This window comes from Dromaius novaehollandiae, chromosome 18 (assembly GCF_036370855.1).
Source record: "Dromaius novaehollandiae isolate bDroNov1 chromosome 18, bDroNov1.hap1, whole genome shotgun sequence".
Taxonomy (NCBI): domain Eukaryota; kingdom Metazoa; phylum Chordata; class Aves; order Casuariiformes; family Dromaiidae; genus Dromaius; species Dromaius novaehollandiae.
The window spans coordinates 7,607,695-7,634,219 of NC_088115.1; the positions used below are offsets into that span (position 1 = coordinate 7,607,695).

At 42.6% G+C, this 26,525-nt stretch overlaps 1 protein-coding gene across 5 annotated transcripts in view; it reads left to right on the plus strand.

Moving 5' to 3' along the window:
- The window catches only part of TNRC6C (trinucleotide repeat containing adaptor 6C), a 348,388-nt gene that overhangs the window by 230,289 nt on the left and 91,574 nt on the right, over nucleotides 1–26,525 (plus strand). For 3 of the 5 annotated variants that reach the window (XM_064522528.1, XM_064522530.1, XM_064522529.1), the window contains exon 4: nucleotides 25,913–26,012. In XM_064522528.1, the coding sequence (XP_064378598.1) occupies nucleotides 25,913–26,012 (100 nt within the window). Of the gene's footprint in view, nucleotides 1–3,584; nucleotides 5,132–18,359; nucleotides 18,526–25,912; nucleotides 26,013–26,525 lie in introns of those variants that run through there. The other 2 variants (XM_064522532.1, XM_064522531.1) reach the window with 2 other exon arrangements.

The window sequence follows — 26,525 nt, forward strand, 5'->3', positions numbered from 1 at the left end:
GCAACAGAGGCCAGAGTCTCCTTAGGCCACAACATTGCATTTATGATAGCACCAGTGTCAGGCTTTGCAATGAATTTTGGGTGTGCTCGTTATCGCTTGGTAAGAAGTGTTTGGTGACCATTTTGACCCCTTTCTGTACTTGCCTGGATCAGAGAAAAACATCTAAGGAGCGTAAGGCCTACAGTGGAAGAATACTTGGCCACACGATGGTTAAACCTTCCCAACACAGTCCCGAAAGGGCAAAGACCTCTAGTTAGCTTTGTTGCTCTCAGCAAAGCAAACGAAGTGTCTGCACGAGCATGTGGGTCCTCACATCTCGTCACCGTGCTTCAGGAACATTTTTGTCCCCAAGACATGGGGACATTGGGACATCTGAAGTTCACAAGGCGGCAGCGCAGGCGTGGGAATTCCTCCTGCTGCAGCAACGAAACGCCAGCGTCGTATGTCCCCCCTCCTTCCCTTCGCACCAGATCATGTCTGGTCGTACCCGTGTGCGACCAAAAAGCGTGCCCGCGCGGTGGGAGGGGAGGAGGGATGCGACGGCAGCCGTGGAGGCCCGGAGCGCGGGCTGCCCTGCAGGAGCAGCTCTGGAGAACGGAGAAGCTTTTTCAGGGGTTGCCACGAAAGGTGTTAGATGTTGGGCAGCTGGAAAGGAGATGGTTTCACGGGTGGCAGGAGGAGGCAAAAGCTGATTCCTGCGAAACTTGAGGGGTCTCGCAAAGGAGATGACCTGGCTGACTCTGGCTCGAGACGTCAGCGAGCCTCGCAGCAGCGTTGCGCGCCGGGCAGAGGAACTGCCGGCCCTCACCAAAGAGCAGGAGGGCAAAAATGAGCAAAAAAAGCGCAGAAGGGAGACGGAAGCAGAAAATGAAATCAAATTTGGACTGAATAAAGCCCTGCATTTAGCAGCCAAAGAGCTCAGGTAGAAAGGACCGATCCTTTTACCAGGATGAATTTTTCCCTGTCGCAGTATTTTAGAAGACGGCATCGAAAACAAGGGGCTCTCTGTGCCCACGGGGCGGAGGTTACGTCATGCTCGTTGTGCTAATCCTGCCCGGGCCGAGCGAGCGTGTTAGCACACAAACCACTTTCCGTTTTACCCCGTTTGGATATTTCAGGGTCTCCGGCACTTGGCACGGCTCGGCCGAGCCAGCCGTTCTGGGAAACGTTTGCGTGTTAAAGGCGCGTTTGGAATTACTAATATTTGCAAATTCGCAATTTGGGGGCAAATCGGCCCAAGCAGATATCCTTTTCTACTAGCTGAGCGGATTTTTTGCTCTGGGGCTGGAGGCCCGGCGCCGGGTGCGTGGCGTGCCGTCGGCACCTCCCGCGCGTCCCACGGCCGCCCGGCCCTGCGCGATGTGTTTATTTGGGGTTGTTGCCTTATCAGGAGAGCGAAACGGGTTTCGCAAGCGGCGGTGTGGCAATGCGGGCTGCTCCAGGGCGGCCTCGGTGGGAAGGAGCCTGTCGGTGCCGACCTACATTTAATCAAGGGAGGAGAGGAGGGGAGCGGGCTGCCCTCCCCTGCCATCGTCGTGCCCGCGGCCACGTTTGATGTCAGGTTGCAAAAGCTCAGGAGCCCGCAAGCACTGTCAGCGGGTCCGGGTCTGCCAGCACCGCGTTACGTGCGTGCGAATTTAGTCCTGGATTGACATTCAAATGTAGGGGGGGAAAAAACCGTGTTCTTTAATCATTTTTTTTCCTTTCTCTGTGCTGACGAAGCAAAAGGAGACATTTAAACCTGATTTTTATAACATTTTGCATATATATAGCTCAGGCTCTGACCTGGAGAAGACACTTTGTTCCGACTACGATGATCTGATATTTCACGTTTTATTATTTTTCGTCTCCCGCGCTCTCGCGCCGCGGCGCTCTGGCACAATATGGGCTCCCTCCAGCGGCCGCGGGACCCGTCGCTGCCGCCCGCGAGGGCGCCGGAGCCGGGAGGCTGCGCTGGCGCCGCGTCAGAAAGCGGAATCGGCGTCGCATCAGGGCCGCGCTCGCTTTATTCTCCCCGTCCCCTGCTACGCGCGCTGTCCCGTCCCACTCGCAGTGGTAAAGGCCGCGCTCCGTAAGAAGTCAATTAATAGCGGAGTGGAGGGGCCCGCGTGGGTAACGAGGCGGGCGTTATATTTACGCGCGGTTCCCAGCGCGTGCAGCGCCGAAGGGGAGAGGGAGGCAAGAGCACAGAGGGGACCCGACGAAGGACTCAGACACCGCAATGCTTAGCAAAAACGGCTCATTCTCGCGTTGCATTTTTTCCCCGTGGCAATTTGGGAGTGGATGCCAATGCCACAGACTTTCTCCTCAACCCTGCAAATAGTGCCTGGGGGTAGACAGTCCCTCCGAAATTACGCCCTTTCCTCTCCCCTTTCCGAGATGCACGGGTTTTTTACAGGTTAATCCCAGCTGTGCGGCCACCAGTCTGGTTAAAACGGTGAATCTCCGTGGGTGCAGGCAGCGGTGCGGAGCCTGGCACATGCACCCCCTACACCCCTCTAAAACCACATTATAGATACCTGCATACAGATATATGTATATATACACACACACGTATGCATATGTGTATATATTCCAAACCAGCTGCACACATGTATGCACACATATATGCATGCATAGGTGTATCTGTTCGGGGCCAGCTGTATGCACCTGCCTGGATGCACGTGCTTATATGCCCGTCTATGAACCTGGCTGTGCACGTCGATGCCCCGGACCGCGGCGGGGTGACCCCAGCCGGGGCGGTGGGGGCTCTGCAGCAGCGGGCTTGTGGGTGCCACGTGCATCCCTGCTCTGCGCAGGAGGGGTGCTGAACGGCTCCTGCAAGCGCCCCTCATGGCCCCTCCGTGGGAGCCCCCTCGCCACCCGGGACGCCCGTTTGCAGGGGGAGTGAATGCACCGACTCCGGTGTGCAGGGGTGTGGGAGTGCATGAATGTACCAACGACGGCGTGCAGGCTGTGCGTGCGAATGCACCTGTGCCGGTTTGCAGGTGGGTGTGAATGCACCAACGCCAGTGTGCCGGGGAGTGCAGGAATGCCCCGGTGCTGGTGTGCAGGGTGCGGGTGTGAATGCACCAACGCCGGTGTGCGGGGGGTGCCTGGACCGGGGTCAGCTTGCAGGGAGGTGTGAATGCACCGACACCGGCGTGCAGGGGTGTGTGTGTGTGCGCCTGCCCTGGTACCGGTGTGCAGAGGGGGTGGGGGTGTGTGTGTGCGTTTGCACTGGCACCGGCGTGCAGGGGTGTGTGTGTGTGGGGGTGTGTGTGCGCATTTGCACTGGTACCCGTGTGCAAGGGTGTGCGCGCGCCCCGGTGCCGGTGTGCAGGGCTGGGGCTGTGCGCGCGTGCATGTGTCCGCGCGCGTGCCCGTGTGTGCGCCCCGCCGCGGGGGGGGGGGGGGGGGGAGCTCGCGGCGGGCGGAGCCGCAGCGGGAACGCGCGCCGCCGCCGCCGGGGGGGCGGGGCCGGGAGCGCGCGGCCTCGGCGCTCGTTGGCTGTCGCCGCCGCGCTCATTTGCATGTGGCGGGGGCTCCCCTGTCACGTGGCCGCGCGCGGGGCCGGCGGGGGGCGGGGGGCGGGGGGCGGGGGCGGGGGGAGACTTCCTGTTTGAGGTCAGCGGCGGGAGGGGAGAGGAGCGGAGCGGAGGGAGGGGGCGCGCGGCGGCGCCGCTCCGCGGTCTCGCGCTGCCTGGCGGGGTTCTTGTCAGTTAGCAACAAAATGGCCGCGGTGGCAGCAGCTCTGCTCCCGAGGACGGCGGCGGCGTCCGTGGCGGCGGCGGTGGCGGCGGCGAGGCGGAGCGGGGGCCCGGCCCGGCAGCACTGAGCCCGGCACCGCCTGCCTGCGAGCGGACGAGCCGAGAGCGAGCGGGAGAGACGGAGAGAGGCGCTGCGGGCCCCCCCGCACCCTACCGCAGCCTCCGCCGGCGAGACCGACCGACCGACCGACCCACCCTGCCCGCGACGCTGCTGCGGCCCCCTGGGGAGACGCTGCCGCCTCAGCCTGCCGCCCGCCCCCGGGGGCGCAGACGCCCGGCTCCCGGCCCCCCGCCGCCGCAGCCCCCCCGAGAGGCTCCGCCGGGTCCCTCGGAGGAGACGGCGGGAGCCCGCGGGATCTCTCCTCCTGCCCCCGGACCCCCCTGAGAGCGAGGCAGACAGACAGACAGACTGTTGGGTTTCCCCACTCCCCCTTTGCGGGTCCCCGTCCCCCCTCCCCGCGAAAGACTTGGCTGGATCCTCCTACTCGGGTCCCCTCCCCGCGCTCGCTCCTTCCTGCGGGAGAGGCTGCCGGATCCTCCTCCTGCGAGAGAGGCTGCTGGATCGCTTCGCCCGGCTCCCGGCGAGAGGCTGCCGGATCCTCCTCCTGCGAGGGACTGCTGCGGGTCCTCCCCCCGCGGATCGCCCCGCCGGAGGGACTCGCGAGGATCCTCCTCCCGCCCGCACCCCCATGAGACTCCGGACCCCCCGCGGCTCCGTTCTTCTGGAGGGGGGGATCCGTCCTGAACTGTTTCCCGGGCCCTCGTTTCTCTTTTTAATTTGCACTTTTTAAAACCCTCAGATGCTCCTCCATGTGGACTGAGACTCCATCAAGGCACACACACGAGAACTCATCCTGGTCAGCTCCAGATCCTGGCTTTCGTGGGCTTTGCTGCAACACATAAACTTGTATTTAAGACACAGTCGTGCAAAAATTTAGCTGGGGACTTGAGGTGTATTTTGTCTTGTTTCCTTGGTCTTGTTTTTTTTTGCTTCACTGGAAATCAAAAGCTTGTTTTGGAATTGGACCTGCCTTTGCTGCACTTCTCCTCTGGGCTGGATAACACTGAAGCTCTTTGCTTTTCTACTTGGATAGTGTTTTCTTGTTGATCTGTTGTTTTTTCTCCTGTGTGGCAGACTTTTTTTTTTTTTGAGGGGGGTAAGCAAACGACAACAAAAAAACTTAATTTTTTGGCCGTGTGAGATTTTTTTCGTATTCAGATTCGTGAAATTACGGGTACACTTAAAAAAAAAAAAAAAGCATTAAATAAAAAAGGAACACGTCAGAAAGACCCCTACACGGTAGACAAAATACTCACTTGTTTCCTTACAGCAAGACTGAATCGAAAGCTGCCAAAGAGCCCCATAAAGAAAAGACTAAAAGGTAAGAAGGGGTAATAGTCTCTCTAAATCTGGGAATAGTAGAAGTTAGGAATGGAAGAGACCTGCTAAGCCAGTGCATACCATCTTTTCTCACAAGTCTAAAGCAGGAATTTTTTTTTTTTTTTTTTACTGCTTACTATGTCAGTGAAGCAAATAACACCCCAAAATACCTCAAAATCCATTTATTTTTATCATATATATATTTTTTACTTAAAACAACTCGTAAAAATGTTAGAATTAACTCAATATTTTTATATGTATTTTTTTCCACTTCCAGTAGCTGTTGTGTGCAAGGTAACTAAGAGAAGTTTTTATTTGTGAATAAACTGTATCACTTAAATGCAGACATTAAAATTGCTTCTGTTACGGAAATGACTGTGTGCACTTGCTTTATAACTTACATGTGTGAAAACTGCTGCATAGTGTTTTGAAAACGGTCCTAATTCTGGAAAATTAGCCTTCTGAATAAGGTCAGAAGTACTGCTCAGATGAGTGAGTGGATGAGACTCCAGCTTTGTCCTGCAGAGTGCTTTCTGTTAAAAGTTAAGATCTCCAGATCCGTTTTCTGTTTCTCGCCCCACATAATGAGCTTATGGGGAACTACTGTAATTTTCTCATAAGTATTTAGAGAGCGATCTTCGTATAAAGCTGAAATGTCATCCACTGGGAGAGAGAATATTAATCAGAATTTATACTCTTAACTGCAACGCTGAATGGGAAGAAAATGGGGAGTGTTCAGCTGTTAACCTTAGAAATCTTGAAACAGTGGAAGTTTATTAATTGTTTGAATCTTCTTTGTTTATATCACAAGTTTGTGTCAAAGGTTAATCTTCTTAATATGTAATTAGTTGAAGGTCCAATTATGGGATTTATTGAATGATATGAATGCATAGATTAATGGATGCCTCAATTGTGTTTTTCCCATTTTTCCATTAAATACACATTATAATACTGCTGATCAGACTTCGTGGCTACCGTATTTTCTGATAACGCTTAAATGTTTTGGTAGGGAGGCATTTGTTTAATGTAATAACCACTGTAAATTTAGAAATAATCTTTAGTGTGTCATGCCCATTTTTGTTGCATATTTTCTCCTCCTTAAATCTGACAGATTTGCACTAGTTTATATACTAAAAGCTGTTCTTAAGGTTGGACTGGTTAAGGTAGTTAAAAATCCAATAATGATAGCTGTTAGCGGGCTGCTTGATGATGCATAGCTTTAGATCAGGTGGATATTGGTGGTGTTGTGTGGACCTCGGGACAATGTGAATGGGAGATGCCTGGACAGTGATGGGCAGCAGAACATCTGCACTGCTGTTGAATATTGATTTCTAAGAGAAGTCATTTTCTTAAAACCTGGATTCACCCAAGCCTGGGATTTAAAATGTAATTTCCTCTTGTATATTACTACTTGGTGTTTTAAGAAAGTGCTGGAATGGTAGACTCTGGTGTTTCTCAGTGCTTTGCCCGTATGTTTTCCAAGGAAGTAAGGAGGTGACTTGCAGCGAGTGCAACCTGCACTTAGCAAATCACATAGCTTTCCATGTCTGAGATGCCTTAAACTCAGAAAGGCTGCAGATATCTGTCAAGCTACTTCAGTGCCTTATTTGTGAGCTCAAAATGGTGTGCTGCCAAACCTGTGAATGCTGCCCTAGATGTACTGTTGTTTCTTACGTCTTCCAGAAGTATTCCCAGGATGTTAAAGCATAAATGTCAGGCTCCTATACAGCTAGTCTGAAATACTGCTTTAACCTGTGCGAGACTTCTACATTAATTTGCAGGACTAACGTTTTTTGGGGGGTGAGATTAAAGAGGATGTGCTGTGGACTGGTATTGGATAGGTAACCTTGTTTCTTCTGATATAAGACTACTGAGTCTCTGAAGAGAGCTATGGTAAATCAGATTAATTTGAACTCTTCAAGTGGACCTGAGTGTTTCAGGGGGCCAGTAATAGGATAATGCCTTGCACATCTTTGCCATTATCTTTAAGTCATTGCAAGATATGTTATCCTTTGAAGTTATCTGACTGGCGCATAGCGTGTGAAATGAAAATGGTCTCAGTTCAGCTCTTGGTGAACAGGTGCTGCCATCAAAAAAACTGTTTGAGATTTAGCTGGACTTGAACGGTAGTAATATGCCCTTAATATTTAAGGACAAGGCTAATGCATATTAATGTAAGCTGTATTTTAGGTAATATTCTGTACTTTCGACAAAACATTTTTTCCAATTTAAAAAAAAAAGCACCAAGTAGTGCAGACTAACGTCTTTATTTAGTACTCTTCTGGGTTGCAGTATCAAATACTTAGGATTTATTGATGGTTTTTATTCTGTGTGCATGTGGATTCTTGTATTGACAAACTTAAGTGGTGGTATGCATCCACTAAGACTAAAAGCTGACTTGGTTTGTATATGCAGTTATGTCCATTACAATATATGTTATTTTGCAATTAGTCTGTCATGGATGCGGAGTGTTAGTCCCGCTTACTGGGAACGCTGTGGTGGGTAGCCTTGCTCTGTACCAGCTCAGTGCTGGCACAAGAGTCCTGGAATTTCTTCCAGAATACTGCCCTTGAATTGTTTTAGTGTTAAGAAGCATTTGGTTACTTAAAGGTTCACCATCTTGACTTGGCAGGGAAGTCCTTACATCTTTCAAAACCTGTCTCTGATCACCTGTGAATAGACTGGCGTTCACCTTATCTCTATTCCAGAGCCCGCTGAAGGTTGCAGGCATGAATGAAAAATCTACCTCTCTAGCTCAATTTTTTCATCATTTTTCTTTCCAACTAAATTAAAAGCTATGCTTTTGATGTCATTTATAATCCTTTTGCTCATGTTTGCAGGAAAGAAGGTAATGCTATCCTTTATTACTTAAAGGAACTTTTTAAGACTTTCAATAGTAGTCAGATGAAATTTCTTTCATATGAGAAATAAAATAACTGCCTGGGCATAACAGTGCTTTTAATCTGAAGGCTCTGTGCTGAAGTACTCTAAAGTTCTGTGCCTTGCCAAGCTGGAGGAACAGTAAGACCAGGTTAAGGTCAAAGAGTTTGTCAAGTGCAGGCTATACGTTTTTTTTGTGTCTTCAAGTAAACTGTTCTGAATGTGAACCTTATAGAAAGGATAGTTTTACATTCTTCTGGAAACAAAATCTCGTTTTTCTGTATTTCATTTAGAAATGCCAGGAAATAGTGTTCCTCGTGTAAGGGAATTACTGCCTGCTGTTAACTCAAAATGACCTGCAGTTTTACAGTCGATTCAGATACTGTATGTAATGTAGACACCTTTTCTCTTTAATGGGAAGTCTGTTACGAAAATCCTAATAGAAGCATTTTACTTTCAGTTTTAGTGTAAAGACTTAACCAAGACTGGTGTATGTCGGAATGGGTAATATGTTAACTTACATTTATTTCCTCTAAGCAGCTGGCCTTGCTGAGATAAACATGCGCTTTTCCAAATGCTGTCATCTGGCCCCTTTCCAAAACAAGCTGAAGGAGGAGGTCAGGGGTGGAGCCATCCTTTGCTTTAGTAAAAAGAGGCTTTCATTTGGAAAGAATTGCTAGATAGTATCGGCTATGAGAAGTGCATATTTAAAAATAAAACAGCCAAACCCTTCCTAAATAAAGGAAATAGTCTGTGTTGATTATTTGTATTTTAAAGCCTGTTACTGTACTACTTCTATTTGAAGGTAGAGCAACTTAAATGTAGAATTGGATATTGCTTGTTTAAAAAAAAAAAAAATCAGTGCTCTGTATAGGACTTTGAACATGAGAACTGATTAAAAATTTATCATCTCTGGTTACAGTAGAGATGTGTAACACAAAAGTGCTATTGTTTTAATTGTTTAAAATTCAGATTACAAGATAATGGTAATACCATTAGAAGGTTTCCCTTTGGCCTTGAAGCTGCAGGTAGGAGCCTGTCAATCCCTTAGTATTAAAGATGAATGATAAGGAAACCTCTTAAATGCCTGTGACGCTGCAGTCTAGCCAATTTAGGATCAGCTGATGCCTTCTAGTGATAATGGCTGGAGGTTTTCAGCTGTATTATGAAGATATCAGCTGGGGCAAATAGTATTTAGAAGAGAAGTATACTTTATTGAGTGGGGAGATGATCTAGAAGTGACAGTAAATTGCATTACTAAATGATCTATGCGCTTTGCACAGTCTCTTCACTGGTAAATGCTAGTGGTAAAATGAAAAATGATTATTCTTAATGTGTGAAAGCAGAGGAATCAAAGTATTATTTGATCTTGCTTTAGGAATCTGAGCTATTTATGAAATTTGTGTCTACCAAAAGCATGACTTAGTTTTATGTCTTCATTAGCAGATGTGGCCATATGTATGCTTATTTCATCATTATTTATACATGATTAGTCTTCACTGTGGATTCCAGTGCCCAGTTGTAACCATATTTTCTGAAACTTTCTTTGCATAGTGTTCTACTTTGGCACTAATATGTTTTAAAATCTCCTGCTCAAAACAAGAATGTCTAAATTTGATCATAATAACAAACTGTCTGTTCTTATGCAGAATACTTACAGTGCTTTTTAAGACTGCATCAAAGGGCACTACGTGCGAAAAATGTAGCAGTACTTTAAAATATGCAGCTGATTGTTTTCTTTTTTTTAAATGTAACATCTGTCTCTTCTCATCCAAATGAAAGGGCCTGTTCATGGAGGCACACTGAATTTCACTGAAGAACTGTAAAATAACTAGCTGTTCTTAAGTCATATGGTTCAGAGTACCAAGCATCAAAATTTGAGTTAGTTCTGGTCTTAGCCCTGGATGTGAATCAGCACTGTAACTTTTCAGTGTTGCAGTCCTGAATGTAGTTGTAATTCAAGCTTATAAAATACTAGAAGCCTTGGCGGTAGTGAGGTCTGCTTTCTGGAGCCCTTCCCTGTGGGTTTACAGCCAAGGATGGCTCGAGAGTGAGAACAGTTATCTGTGCTGCAGCAGTGATGTTTTATGGCTGGGTGCCCAGATTGTCTAGCTTTGCACACAGCTTTATAGTTTGCCTTTGAGGGCTACGGAGGTGGAAGTCATTTGTAATAAACAGCTATCTGCAGCCTGCTTTTTCTGTGTTTTGAAATGTACAGCCATTTAAAAAAATTGAAAGCTAGATTCATGTTTACTTAGATTTCAGTCAGGAAATTGTACTTTCAGAAGCTTATTTATGAGGAATGTTAACACTTGCTTATTTCTTTGCATTAAAAATAGCTAATATTTATCTCATGGCTGTTTATGTGGGGTTTTTTAGTAGTAAGCACTGAATTGCTAGAGACTGAGATGTTTTATTTGGGAGAAAAATTGACTTGTCAAGTCGATTGGCATCCTTTGTGGTAATTGAGCCCCAGAGAAAAACGTGTTTATAGGTCTCAAAGTAGTTATCCTTCAACTACCAGCTACAGGCTCTTTTATAAAAAGATATTCTCCCCCCCTCCCCCCCCCCCCAAAAAAAAAAAAGAAAAACCCCACCCTGGACTATGAAGTGGTTGGTGTCTACCCATGGGCATTTTCCTGTGAGGCAGACCCATTGCACATCTTTCCTAGCTCCTGGTTAATGGGATCTGTGCATGTTTTCCCATACTGACTCTCTGAAGGGATGGTGGGAGGTGCCTTTGTCTTAAGCTTGGTCAGGAGAGATCTCCCAGAATGGCATTTCTGTTTCCTCTTAGCTGTTCTGTTTTTCCTCTTACTTCTTTTCTCCTTCCTGTGTTCTGTCTGTATGTTTTCTGCTTGAAGCTTACCGTTTTCTCCCTCAAACTGTATTTGCAGGAATTCCTGATGGGAAGAGCAGCTTTTTATTTGTTTTATTTGAAGGGTATATCCTACTTACACTGCTTTGGATACCATTTTAGGTAGTCAGTATGTATGCATATTGATTAAACTTTTAGTTTCAACTGACTTCCGCTTAGTCTATTTTAAGCTCTTCCTGGTATTTGGTGGTGTGTCAGTCTGCTTTTCAGTTGTACTCTAATCTTAGGCAGTCAGGTCTTTCAGGTCTCCAGAATTCCCGAATGTTTTTTATGGTTAATGCTACCTTTACTGACACTAGAGATGCACATTTTTAAACAGTAGCTAGTTATTGGTAAAGAAAAGAGCATCAGCCCAGCATTTTAACACAAACCATTCCAGTAAAATGACTGTTCTATAAGAATGCAAAAATATCGACTGCACAGATGTGTAATGTGCTGACTGCCATTTACTTTTTTTTCTACAATGTTTGTCATTAGTAGAAAACCAGAGAAGATCATTTTTTCCTTACTGAAGAGGCACTGCAGTCTTGTGACAACAGTTGCTGGTAACTCCAGAGAATAAATATTCATTAAATCTGACAGGCTTATTTCCTATTAAAATTACAGATAAATAAACTGTGGGTTTTGACCCATCTGACTTCAGCTATATTGAGTTGTTTGAGGTAAAGAGCATGTATTTTTAATGAGATAAAAATACAAAGGAAAAAATCGTAAACAGAAGTACCGCAAGAGGTTTGGATTAGTGCAGGTGAATCACTGGTAATTTAAAGTTAGCATAAAACGGTGGGAAAATAACTGGTCAGACTTCAGGGAGAATTGTTATCTGTGGTTTTGTGGCAATGTCTTTTTTAGTCTAACTTAAGATGTGCTTAAGCATGAGTACATTGATTAGAAGCAATGATAAAACATTCATTTTAATTTAAAGATTGAATTGTTTTACAAGAGGTTTAGGTATTTGCTATTTACCTAACTAATTTGTTTGTTTTCACAATTGATGATTACTTATATGATGAGTAGTAGCTTTGACATTGCTTGTAATGTTTTTGACTCAACTGTGTGCATGTTCAGAAAAACAACCCAGGGATGATATTTCCTATGAAATGTGAAGTTAAACTTTTCTAACGCTGCAGGCATAACCCAGTAGGGTATGTGTAAATCAATTAAGACACTTTACATAATGTATTACCAAAAATGGTCTGGAGTACAATTCCCGATTATCCCTCTGTTAACATCTTTCTCTCTACCCCTGCTACCCTTTTGCCCTACACCTTTATCTCAACTTTCTTTCTCTCTCGTTATTCTGAATCATTTGAACAAGCTTACTTAACCTTGAGAATCACACCCAGCCTGTGGGTAGTCTGCATTTTGCCCCATCTTCAGGTTTGAAACAAATGCTTTGCCTTGAAGTTTGTCTCTTACTCCCCGACTCCCTAAATGAATATGTTACATCTCTGCAAATCTTACCCTGTTTGTCTCTTTAGGATGTTGTGGCTGCAATTCTGCAAGCACAGAATGTTATAATGCATGCTTGCTTTATGATGCTGCGAAAACTTGCTGTTAGAAATAACCTATTGGCATAAGAGTGCTGATCACATCTCTTCCTAATGCACCTATTCATTTTCCTGCTTAGGAAGCTGTTTGGTTTCTTTGCTTATTATTAAGTGGTATAAAATATAAAGAGGTATGTGCTTACCTTTTAAAGTCTTTTTAAAATAAATACAAAAAAAGGAACAAGATGTTGCCATATGGAAGGAGAAGAGCCTGGTAGTAGCAATCTAAATGCTGTTTAATGTTTTCTAGTATGATTATCATGAAATGTGTCTGCCTGGTTGATCCAGGTGTGCAACTAAAATTTGATCTGTCATAGAGTTGCTGCTGTGTATATACATACATACACATGCACGGGGAGAGAGACTCTAAATAGCATATTTCACCTTTAACTGCTGTTATATGAGACTTACAGGAGCTTGATGAATGCACAAGCTTTACTATGTCTGTAATGGTTTTTCTAATCAAGGTTTTTGAAATCCTTCACTTCTGAAAAGAATAATCCATGTTAAATAAGTCTCTTTGGGCACCAACAATGCATTATCTAGTGATGTCAGTCTTTATATTGTTATCACATTTCTGCATGGTAATTAAATAAAGCAGTGGTTATATTATTAGATCATTACATAATGTTCTGTTAAAAACAAACGCAACTTTAATTTTGTCTTGTATTCATGAAGATGAAGTGTTCTTCACAAATTTCTAGATAAAATATTACAGCAGCAAAACCATGCTTTTGAAGCAAATAACAGACTGTCAGATACCATCTATTGTAACTGAATGATACTGTGACATTCTGATAGTCCAGCTGCATTGAAGCCGTGGTTCCCCCCTCCCTCTGTCAGCATCCAGATGAGCAAGAACTGCTCTTTATGGAATTCTGTCTGCATCTGCTGATCAGATAACACACTTAAAGACATCTTGAATATACTTCTGAGAATTTTTGTCTCCCCTGGGCCTTTCGTGGAATAACTGAAAGCATAACATAGTTATTACTAAGATCGTGATCGACCGTAAATTGATTTCCAAAGTGGTGCTTACTGCAGCTGGTTTTCCTGTCCTGGAAGGTCGTTTGTGACCATCTCCTTTCCCTATCTTCTCCCCGTGTGCACCCTCACCCCACCTTCCCCCTCAGAGAGCCTATCCATTTGCTAAGTTGAAAACTGGGTGGTAGCTCATTCTGATAGTGATTCTGATACTCTAATGTATCATAATACTCAGGTCAGCTCTTACACGAATACTTGGTTGCTAGATTTATTATTGGCAATCCAACTGGCATCCATACATTTTTCCTACAAAAAGTGAGGTAGAGGAGTAGAGAAGTTTGAAACTTGATATACTTAATGGAAACAAGGATTACCTTTTCAGCTATGCAGAGATCACCTTTTAAATTCTGGTAGATTTGTGGAGGGGAAAGTGCTGTCTTGGATCTTTGTTCCCTTGATTTGTAGACAATAAGTTGTCCTGAGCTTTGTGGATTCAGTTTTCAGCCTGTTGGGGATAGGTACAGAGTAATGTGAGGTGTTTTTATATAATTTGAATTGTATTGCTGTATTAATTTTGAAAACAGCATTGCTGCTGAAGATGCAAAATTTGTTTTTTTCTTCTGAGTTGACTGAAACAGATGTGGTGTACAATGTTTTGATTTTTGTACTAGGGATGTATAAAAAGTGTGCATAACAATCAAATAGATTATTTTTGTGGTTTATCTTTAAACTTTCATATATTTGCAGTGCATATTTTAGAGTATCCTTTATTAGCCTATAATATGTTTTGTCATGAACAAGTATTCTTCCTTTACTCAGCTCAGATTTGGTGTTAACCTCCTGTTGAGAATTCCAGGACCCCTGACATTTTATTGTGACTCTTGATTAGCTCACCAGGGTTCCTGCTAAGAATTCGCCTTTCATTCATTTGATAAATTGAATTCCCTATTCACAGTGCCTTTAAATAGAATGGTATTTGGAAAACTTTAAGGCAACAACTTGAATGTTCAATGAGCTCACCCCCAACAAATTAAAAAATGCAGAGGAAGGTTATTATGGGTTTGTATATTCTGAAATCTTAAAAATAAATAAATAAAAATAAAACCATAAAGCTTCATCTTCGTATTCCCTTTAAATTTACTTCCCTTCTGGCTTCTCTGAGAAAGAGTTGTGCTGACCTCTTTCCCCTGCCCCCTCCTCTTGCCTTGTTACCTCTGGAGCTAGGCATTCACTTAAGTTTTATGTCTGTATCTGGGAGCACCTATAATAAGATCATTTATATCCTTATAGTTGAACTTCATCTTTTCAAGGAAGCATCTTATCCATTACGCTCAGTATACACTACCCTAGCTTATATGTACCTCATAGATACCTTATGCCATTCACTCGCTGTATTGTACTACCTATCCTCTTGCTCTTGCTGGTGATGCTGGCGGGGCTTGGAGTGGAGTATAACTTTGACCTCTACAGCATGGGGAATAGCACTGTTATTTTTCTAATTCTGGATCTTGAGGCACATTCTTCCTGTGAAGCCACTGTCCTTTTACTCCCTCTTCCAGGTCTCTCTCCTTGCTAGCATCTGGTAATGTGAAGGTCGCAGCTGTGTTCTGGGCCTCCCTGTCACTTGTGTGTTTTCAGGTGCCACGCGAGGACTACATCTGGAGCTCTCTAGTGAGCTGGCAGAGGCCTGTTCCCTGTATGGGATGCCATCTCCCTAGAGACTGACTTCTGCAGGCTCCTACCACACATCTGTGAGACAGGTTTACAATCACAAGAAAATCCAGGTGGAAAGAGACTTCAGGAGGTCATCTAAGATAGGCAGATCTATATTTAAGTTGAGTGGCATGTGCAGGACCAGTAACGTGTCTGCTCCTGCCTGTTGTGTTACTGATGTAGCTTGATGTCATTGCCAGACTTGTTTGGCACGGTTTCCCTGGCTGTGGGGTAGGAGTGAGGGAAATGCACATGCATTTTCCTACAGTGCCTGTGGCAGGGAGTCTTACCTAAACAAGAGGTTTTTCTTCCAAACCTCACCTTCCAAGGCCTTTTTAATTGCACTGGAACTGACTCATGGATCTGGCAATGGAGGTGAGTACCTGTGGCTGTGGCCGCTGTAAGCGGGGTATCTTTCATTGCAGATGGGCTGGCACAGCCTTTTCCCCAGCAGCAGTAGTAGTACAAAAGCAGCATCATGAGCTTTCTTGTCTACAGCATAGATTCTGCTGTTTACCTTTTGATCCTGTAGGTCATGTCACTTATCTTAACAGTCATGACCTGTGTGAGTATCAGCCTGGTCTTCAGCTCCTGCAATAAATAAGTTGAATATGCTTTCACCTGCTGATAACAAAATGATTGACCTCAAATAGTTCAGTGCTAGCATGTGACTGAGATGGGAAGGGGGAAAGGAAGACTTAAGGCAGTAGAAATCCCTACAGGCAAAACAGTACATCGTTTCAGCCATGCAAACTTGTTTTTCATTGCTTTTAACAAAGAAGCATAAATGTCTAGCAGTGTTTGCTTGGAGGATATGGAGGAATCCTACATGGAAGCTGCTGTTTCTATCTGTCTTCTCTGCAGCATGTGCTGTTCCTCCTGCCCCTGTTGGGGATTGGCAGGATGCATGCCGACAGGCTCCTCCAGCCTCTGTCCCTGGGTGCGGCCCATTGTCAGAGAGCCTAAGGCTTACGGTGCGTGGAAAACATCCTGTGGAGCTGTTGCTCCTATTCCTATTTCCTGGCCTCCTCCTCTGCAGTATCACCGTGCAGCTGCTCCAGGAAGCAGTGTGCTCATAAGGTCATGTTCTTCAAGCACAGCTTAATTTGAGCAAGAAGCTTGTCCGTAGGCTGTGTCTGCTTGGAGGTCAGCTCATGAATGCTCTTTAGTTGAGCAATTTGGTATGGGGACTTTGCCTATGCTGGCACAGAGCTCTCATCTTCTAAAGTACTTGTGGATACCAAAATAGCAAGCATCAGTCCTTGGTAGTACCTGGAGAGAGACAATATGCTGCGCTCTTGCTGAGATACTGGATTCCAAAGCTGAAGTTGAAACCTTATATGTGGATACTTAGGCCAAATGTTTTCCTTTGCATATTATGTCCCAGGGAGACTGGGGAAAAGCTCTGGACCAGATGCTCTGTCAACAGCTAGTAAATATCACCAGGCCTGCGAGGGAGGCAGGGCAAGGCCAGGGGACTAAATCTAGTTATCTTCACTGCTATGTGGCTTAATTTTCCATATTTGTTGTAGGACAGAAGGCACTGTTCAGAGCATGTTTCCTGCTCTTTCTAGCCTGCTTCGAGTGGTGAATAGAATGCAGTGTCTTTTCTTTTCCTTTTTTTTTTTTTTTTTTTTTTAAACTTGCTTGTACAGCCTGAGTTGTGTGCACGGTGGGCTACTTGAGGTCTGTTGGGGTGTTCTCAGCAGGCCAAGGGAACAAATTCTGGTATGGTTTATGCTTGTAGTGTATATGTGGCTGAGGTTCTTGTGTGCAGTGCTCTAGCCCATGTTTGGATTTCCCTGCTGACTACATAGGTCATCCTGAAGTGGAGTTTGGGTAGACGGATAGGTGTGCACTATGGACAGCAACACCTTCACGCTAGAAGTAGCGTACCTGTAATAGTAGGTTCAGATCCTATAGGTTCATCTACATTAGAGCATTAATTTGGATCAGGAGTTCATGTTTAAGCAGACCTTCTGATTGTCCTCAGTTCAAAGCATCATCAGATGCTTTGATTCACATCATGGAGTGGTTCTAGAGTGCATCAACTGTATTCCTTTCAGGTAAAACTTGACTGGATGATGCACTCCAAGAGTGCAGTTAATGCTTTCCTGCTGCGAGTGGGTGTTCAGTCCATGGGAGCAGACTAGAGCTAGTCTCAAGTAATAAAATCTCCTGAAATGTGGATGGTGTAGCTATCAAGTCCTTTGCACTGACAGTTTTGCTCTACAAATCCACTTGCACTACTCTAACTTAGACATAACATATGTCTACTGAAACATTCTCATCGTCACAAGTCATGGTACTGTAACTCTCTCTGTCCTGTAACAATCCAGGCGAAAGTGAACAAAAGGAAGTCTGTAGATGAAAAACAAAACCAAAAACCCTACAAATGTACTGAGATTGGGGCAGTACTTAAATACAGACTCTTATGAAACTTTAGAAGTCTGCCCTACTGCTCATAGTTACTGTGTATCCTTCAATTGTAAAGGCTTTTTCTGTTCACAGTTTTGTCCCTGTTCTAGTGACTGTTTAATTAACTATTAGAGACTAAATCAAGTTCTGGTCTCCTTGCTTTTTTTAAAAGAAATCTCCTTGAATTGAATGATAGTTACTATTTAGTCTGCTTTATTTTCATTCTAGTGTAGTTTGCTTCAGTATGTCATGATAAATAAGCTTAAAAAGTTATTTACCTAATATGTGTATATATAGTAGGGTGACAGTAAGTTAACACTGGGTAGATTAGAAACCTCCAGTGAGAGCCTAGGTCTTGAAGTAAATAGTATTTGGCACTCTCCTCTCAGTACTGTCAGTATTTAATTGCTATTTAGCCAATAATCCAAAGTGTCACTGTTAGAGGTACCATGTACTGCGGGAGATACGGCCTTTAGATGGGGTATGTAAAACAGGCTTTTTTTTTTCTTCTTATCATGAAATTATTTTACGGATTGTAAGAGTAGGATTATTAATTTAGTCTCTTGGGCAACCTGAAGTCTCCCTGTAGTTTCAGTAAGAATTATAATTGAATATGGTCTTTTTCACATCCTGTTCTCAACTAATGCTGTAGTGTTTCTTGTGTGTCTTTTAAACAGCAGCTATATTTTGCTCCTGTGCAGTCAAATTTCAGTAGTGAATTAAGTTGTCTGTGCGTGTCTGTGCTGTGATTTAAAGAAGGCTTGGAAAGGAGTGTATAGCTCAAGTCTAATCCCTCATAATTACAGGCACCTGTGGAGAAGGGTCCGCAGAGCATCATAGACCTGAAGACCTCAGTACCCTGTAACAAATCAAAAAAAAAAAAAAAAAAGGCTATATTATACAGTAGAAGATCAAGAGCTATATTAGTGTTCTGTTTCTGTGAAGGACTTCTAGTGGAATTTCTTTAAGCAGGTAAGACAAGCCAACTAGATATAAAGAACATTTACGTTTCAGACCTGTAATTTAGTGGTGGATGATATTTTGATGTTTCAGAGGAAGGGAGAAATCCCCTGTCAAGGCAAATAATGTGTCAACGGTGAGATGTGCAAGAAAGGGTCATAATTTGACAGTTAGAAACCCCAAAGCATGGGATTACACATAAATCAAGGTCATACAAAAACAGTTAAGAGTACTCATCAAGCTTCATTCATGGCCTCCTGTAGGGACAAATTTTGCACCCAAACTTTGAAATTACAGGTTTATTTTCAAGCTATATGACCCCCTCTGTTCTTATAGTCCATCCATAAATGTATCTTATCCACAATAAAATAGTTGAGGCTTTTTCCCCATTAATTCCTTTGAGAGGATATTGTAGGATTTTACTTCCTGACTGGGTAGAGGCCTCCTGTTTCCAGTCTAGTTATCTCTGTGCCCAGGAATCAATTTGAACTTGTGTCAGTGTTGCTTTGTAATAAAGTTCCTTTCTTCAGATATCTATCCTCTTCTCTCCCATTCTACTCCCAAGTGTAGGTATGTATATAGATTTGTTACGTCTTCAAATTTTTTTATGATGTTTAGGTGTGAAAGATTTTTCATTATGCCTAATCCAAATCTCCTTTGCAATTTAAACTCGGTACTACTTTCCATAGCTAGAGTAAGAACGAAGAATTTACTCCATTCTTCTCTACCTTTATCTTTACCACACATTTGAAAAAATACCTGCCTTCTCTTTAGATTGAGTGAATCCAAACCTCTTGAGTTTTTTTCCCAATAGCTCATGCTTGTTTGACCTCTGATCCTTCTTGTTGCTGTGTTCTGGAGTCTTTTTTAGTTGACCTGTTTTTCTGTTGAAGTACATAGTCCAAAACTGGACACAGCACCCCAGCTGATGATTTGCTGACCATTCATGATGCTGTTGCCTTGCCTTGGGCTTGTGATCTGCAGTAACAACTGTTTTCGCCTCCAGACTGGTGTTTAGCCAGTTGGTCCCTGTGCTGTATTGATGCATGTGATTATTCCTGCCGAAATGTGGTACCCTGCCTTCTTTCTTACCGAATTATATGCTACTTTTTTCATACTGCGTCTTGAGCTTATCAGATTTAAGGATGGACGGAGTTCGGAACAATGTTTTACAGCCTGATGACTTGACATTTTCTGGAAACTTTAGTGCGCACATTTTTCCAGCAGTGAAGTTAGTAATAAAAATACTGAATAGTGCTGGACATGTGGCATATTGCAACAAAATCCACTGGTTCGCCCTTTCTTGTTGGAAAGAGAAATGCTGAGTATGCTTGTTTTGCAGCCATCTCACTGTTATTTCATTTAGGTTATGTTCTGTACCTTGTTCTCAGAAAACAGAGCTACCATGTTCCTGTTAACAAAGCTTTGCACATTGCCTGGAAAGTCAATAAATGACTTCTGTTACCTCCTCTCTCTCCCTTTTTAAAAATGCTTGTAACTGTGCCATAGGAAAAAATTAGGCTAACTTGATGTAGCTTTTCTTGACAAATCCTTGTTAGCCCTTACTCATGTTCTTACCCCCCACCTTTTTTTTTTTAGTTATATGTATGATGTTTGCCATTTGCTAGTCTTCTGGAGTGCCAGCCATCTTCTGCAGATCCTTTAAGGTAATCTGCAATGACTTGGACACAGTTGTTCTTATGGTAAACTACCTCCGGCCCAGCTGGTGGGAGAACGTTTGACTTAAGGATTTTTAAAGTTGTTCTTACTTTTGCTAGCTTCTTTTTTTTTAATTCAGAGTGATAGCAAAATGTTTGGTTCCTTATCCTTTCTTTTTTTCCCCTCCCTGCTAATTCATGGAAGTTTTCCTCAAAAGTTGGATTGGTCCTTCTTTCCGAATGTAGGGAAAAGGCGCTTAGGAAATGCATCTGGAGATCCTTAGTTTGGCTCTTTACTGCCCCTGCCACCCAGCTTGGAGCAAAGCTTCCCATCGACATCTGGGTGCTCAGCACCAATTCAAATCACTGTTGGCCATCTGCTCACAGTTGACCTCTTCAGTGAAGACTAAAGCAGGAAAGGGGAGGGGGGAAAAAAAAAAAGGTACTATCACTTCAGCCTTCACAGGTTCACCTTCCAGTGGTCCTCCTTTCCTATTGAGTATCAAAGCAACTTTTTCCTCTTACGTATTACTGAAGTACTTGTAGCACATTTTAGTCTTACTCTTTATATGCCCCATGTTAATTGATTCTTTTTGTTCGCTGACCTTTGCGATGTTTGTGCTGCTCTTTTGTAGTCAGTCTTATTTATTTAACCTAGTTTTGTCTGCTTCATTCCTGTTAGAGGTGATTGGAGAGATTATAATTAGGGACCAGTCTGACTCTTCTTGATTAATGACTGAGCCTGGATATCAAAGGAAAAAAGCTGGCACTTTCTGAAGTCACTCAAACTCTGCCTTCCACCAATTTTTATTGCAGAAGGATTGCAGAGAGCTTGGCAGAACTGAGGATCAAGCAGGAAACACAATTAGCAATTAATAGAGAGATGTGGGGTTTTGGTTTATCCATTCTAGCAGTCATGAAATCAAGGACTGCTGTATCATGACCTCTTGCTTTACTTCTACTATTCCTCCTCTACGTTAGGAAATCTGCATTTGCATTTGGTTCTTGGTGATTCCCAAGAAACAACACCTTTGTTCTTTCTTCTGTTTGCTCTGCGACTGTATCTTCGAGTTGTCTCGAGTGAACTGAAGCCTGCCTTTCCAGCATTCACTGCGCTTTATTTTGTTCATTTTTCCCTTCTAAAGAACTGCAAACACTATGGATTTGTGCTTGCTGTCCTTCAGGCTGCTTTCCACCTTCATGCTCTCAACCATGTCTTCCTTACCATTTCGAGTCAGATCTTGAAGCATCTTCTGAATAGTAATGTTCTTCATTTTATTTAAGAAACACTGCCAGATTTTGACAATTTGGTAAAAGGTCTGTTTCCTTTTCCTTGCCTGTGGCTGTCCCTTGTCACAAGCAGTAATAGATGGTCCTGCTGGCTGCTTGCAGAAAGCCTGGCCAGCGTGCTTTGGTCACCTGCCCTTGGGCATTTACTGTCAGTTCCCTGCAATCCTAGCTCATCTTTGTGAGGAAAAACACGTACGTTCAAAAGTGCAGCATGCACTGTTGTGTGGTGGTGGGAAGTCAAAACCTGAGTAATACTTAAGCAAATATATGTAATGTGTAGGATTTATGTCGGTAATGCCATCTTTTACAACTGTCTAGGGAGGTTTTGCCAACACAAAGCAGGATGTGAAAATTTAAGGTACAAGAGCTATTACAGAAAAAACTTCTCAATGGGCTAAACTGGCCAAACACACCCCTAGACCAAGTCTGAGAATGCTCTTCTTCAAGAGGTATTCCAGACAATTTCCATATGTAAATAAACCCTTGGCATCTTAAATATACACAAATGAAATTCATTAGGCTGCTAGGTTTGGAGCTGTGCCACGTGGAGGGGCGAGAGAGAGAGAGAGAGAGACATGTCTCTGTGTCTGGTCCTCAGCTATTGCAGGAGCTTATGAGCTAAAACACAGTTTGGAAAAGACCTTGCATGTAATAACCCAAATAGACTCCACTTGAAGTCTGTTTAAGAATGTGATATTCCCGAAAGGCTTACTGAAATATTCTGGATAGAATGTCACATCATTGCTAATTCAAAATCCCAGCTGCGGCTGCAAATGTGAAAGTGATCAAATGCCTGATATCAACTAGAAAACTGATGTTTTTACTTAGGTTAAAAAATAAAATCAGCCTAGATTTGTTCCTCTTTATGGGGAATAATAAGCCTTTGTATGATAGGCATCTACCTACTATAGAGTTCTCGAGTTGTCCTGGGCCTAACCTGTATTTCGTCTTGGTTTTCTGTTCAAAGATAGTCTCCTAAGCATGTGTACTTTAAAGATCACGTTGGCTTAGGCCTGTATTTAATAAACTAATTCCAATCTTTAAAAACAATATCTGATGCTATAGTAAAACTCCTTGTTCTCCACTTGTAAAAATCCCCCATGATTTTGATACTTCAAGGCTATGTATATGGAAAAGGCAAACTCGTACAAATACATTTGAGGCATTTCTGTTTTAAATCATGAGCTTTGTATTCATAAATTTTTTAGCGTATTTCCTGTAATAAAGATTAAACTGTCAATCAAGAAGCAAAACTACAACACATGCCTTTGTGACAACTTAATATAACAATATTTTTATTGTTTTCCTTTTGTTTTGCTCTTGGATGACTAATTTGTGCCTAAAAGTGACAGCAAGAGTTGCCATCTGAGAGGCCACTTGGAGCTTTATTTCTATTTTAAGCATATTTAAAGCACATGTATTCAGAAGTGTCATTATGTAAATCAGTTTTGAGAATTGAATTCCATTAAAAATTATAGTATCATTTCCTGAGTTAATTTGAGGCTATTTTAAACTCAGAAATGAAATAAAAAACAAGTTTTCTACTAGGAGTGGCACTTCTACCTCTTACATTGTAATTGATATGATAATATGGTAATAAAATACAATGTATTTCTAATGGAGCAAAATGTTTGCTGTTCTTTGATTTAGGAAATCCTTTGATATGGTGTATTACCTGCATAAGGGATGAAATAACATACACACTGCTTGTGAAAACTTTGAAATAGAACCAGTTTTAGAGGATAGAAAGGCTGGAAATAGAGTTCACAGTGGAGTCCAGACTAAGGAAGGAGGCACTGGCAGCGCTGAAGGGCCCTGCTATCAAAAATAAGGCCCAGCAAGAAAGTTGGAAGTCTGTACATTCATGGTTTAAAGAAAAGTCTGCAAATTAAGCAAAGTTGTTATTGTTTTTAAATTCTGCCCTATTTTTTATTGTTAAGTTCTGACTATTAAGAGATTTAAATGTAACTTGTATTCTAGGATGCCTGTAATCTCATGACTTTAGTACTAGCAAGAAGAAACTGAAGAAATTTCTCATTTTGCACTGACTCTAATCAATCATCTGCTTTAAAAAGAAAACAAAAAAGCAAGAACTTCCCTTACTAACAGCCTGACAGTTTAGGATAGTTTGCTGGTAGGCACAGGCTCTTTGCCATCTGGTGTGACTCAGGGAGAGAGTGCTAAAGAATTCAGGGGAGTAGGTATTGTTACTCTGGAGTTACTAAAATTCAGGAGACTTCCGCTCTTCTGCTGAGGTCATAGGAATAAAACCAAATCTGTTTATGCTTTCAACTCTGTTTCCTTTGACAGTATAAATCTTTTTTTTTTTTTTCCAATGTCCTAGGACAATCCACTTAACTACTTATTTCTCAGATTCAATGTTACATGTGTGATGAGACTAGTTTCTGCAACTCTTGGAGCAGGTATTTCTCAGACTTTGATTTACAGTAGCATATTTGAAAGATGGCCCTTTGAAATCAATATAAAGCTGGGCAGTCATCTAAAGTTTTAGACATGACCAGAAGTGATTCAGGCATTTAAAATACAAATGCCACTTTAGATGTCCTGGGTATCATGCCAGACCTCCAGCTGCTATTCCAGACTGTGGGGTTTCCCATAGGTCTTGTGCCATATCTACTGATTCTGTAAATTGAATACTGTAAAATGTCTAAAAAGGCACTAGTTTCTATGTTTGGGTTTCTCAATTGCTTACTATAAAATTTACAATTTTGAGTAACTTAAGGATCCAAGGAAAGTGAAGCTGCTCTTAGTTTAGTCTGGAGCAGCGTGCAGGATCTCTGTAAGCATTGAAGGGACTACGGGGGTCAAATTCAGTATTTTCAGACCAGTGAAAAAGCCAAAAATCTCAACAACTGAAATCTCAAACTTTACCTTAGTATCATGTTTTCTAAAAGGGGGAAACTATGTAAGAATGAGGACGCTTGTAACAGGAAAATGAGAGAAATAGCTAAAGGGCAGAATATTTGTATGGAGAATGTTTAAAGACATGATGGCAAAATCGTGGAGTATGTTTCCCCTTTACATAAAGACCCCCCCCCCCATATAGAACTATTGTGCTACAACAGTTGAGCGAGAAGTATTTTAAATAAAAAGACTTTTTTTTTAACAAAACAATCCAAAGAAGGATGCAAGCTTTGGCAAGTTAAATGTAAAGCAAATAAGGTAGGCCAAAAGTGATCTTGATGAATAGCTTGAAGGCATAGAGTCTAATAATAATAATAGGAATGGTTTCTGCCCATCAGAAGCAGAATGTTCTCCAGAAGGTCTCTAAGCCTGATAAATGGTCAAGATTTAAAGAGCTATCAAGGAAGATAAAATAGTTCTAAAAAAAGTAAATGAATTATTTGCATTGGTATTTTTTTGGAAGGGTATTAGGAAGGTTCCTACACTGCAGGTGAGTCCCAGGTGAGTCTGAGGAACCATGTTTCAACCTGAAGTGTCAGTAGAAAAGGGTTTAGAACAAATTGGAGTGAACAGTGACACTTCTCCAGGACTTGATGGTACTCTGTCAGTATTTTCAGAGAGTTTGTTAATATGAAATACTCCATGTAAAACTGTGGTTTGTAATTTTCTGTTTCAAACGTACCTGAGTACAAGAGGCGTGGAATGGGATGCCTTTTTTACAAATGATGCAAAAGGCTACAAGTTTTAAGCCTCCCTTCTGTGCAAGGCAGCGGCTAGGTGTTAAAGATTTGCATTGGGCATTCACTGCTACCTGTGCCCTTGTAGGAGTTGCAGAAATGCCCGGCTGTCTTGGCAATGTGCAATTCTGGAAGCAGTGTTTTGTTGCTGAATTTTTGCAAAAAAGACAATGGTGTAAACCAGAAATAGCATAAATTGAAATGAATATACTTCCTGTGCTGTATCTGCATTGGACTCTCCTGCATGTTTTAGTGGTTTTACAGTCATTTTTCCAATACAAAAAGGAATTCTCTGCAGTCTGTAGTCACATTAAAGGCTTCAAGAAGAATTACAAGTGATATTAACTAAAGAGCTGATGTTACTTTTTTAGTTATAGTAATTATTTATTATAGCAATAGACAAAGAAAGCATACATGGTGTGGTTACAAATTTATTCTTTGGTTTGTTTGTTTTAGGACAACTTCTTATTTAGCTGCTTACGTTTTAACCAGAATGCCATTGGAACATGTACCTTATAAAACATACCAATTTTAAACAGCACTTCTGAGTGATTGGTGAAAGAGGTTCTCAGTAAAATCTATCATTTCTGAGTTTGTGTTGCCTACTATTTTATTTGTCACTGACCTCAATTTTGGAACAGCTTTTTTGTGATACTCTTATTACAGCATTAGAAAGCACCTTTTTTACACAGGAGAGTTAGAAAGCTACTGATATTTGTATGGATTATTTGCCTTCGTAGATAAGCTTGATCCTACTGAAAAGCTCTTCCAAACCTTTATTTTTATCAGGGAGAAAGAACAAGAAACACAAGAAGAGGAACATTTGATGGAAGAAAAGAAAAAGAAAAAGCAGGAAGAAAAGAAAAAGAAGGAAGGTGCTCAGAAAAAGGTTTGCCTCTGTTACTGTTTTTAATGATGTGTTCACCTGTATATGTACCATACAGAGACTGATTCTGCACCTTTACCCCTGTGAGTAATTCTCACACAAGTGAGCAAACCCTTTGACTTTGGGTAAGGCTGTGGTCAGAAAATCTCTGCAAAAGCATTTGTGACAGTTAATTAGTGCTTCCCAAGCTGCTTACCATCCACTGATGGTAGGTTACTGCTCCCACAGCTGTATCACGTGAATGTTGCTCATCCACTTCATTGCAAAATTACCTGGATTAGACTACACTGATACTGAAGCGACTATGATCCCATGGCTGTTGCATATTTTCTGTCATTAGTGTTTTCTTGCTTCTTTCTGTTTTCTGGATTTATACAAAGTTAGTTTTAATCAAATGCGTCCTTGAGGATGTGGATAGGAATTGATTGCTGTCGTTTCCACTATACAAATTAGACATTAAATAAAAAGAAAAGTTGGTAGGTTTGAAACAGGTTTGATAAAAAGAGGTAGGTCTTC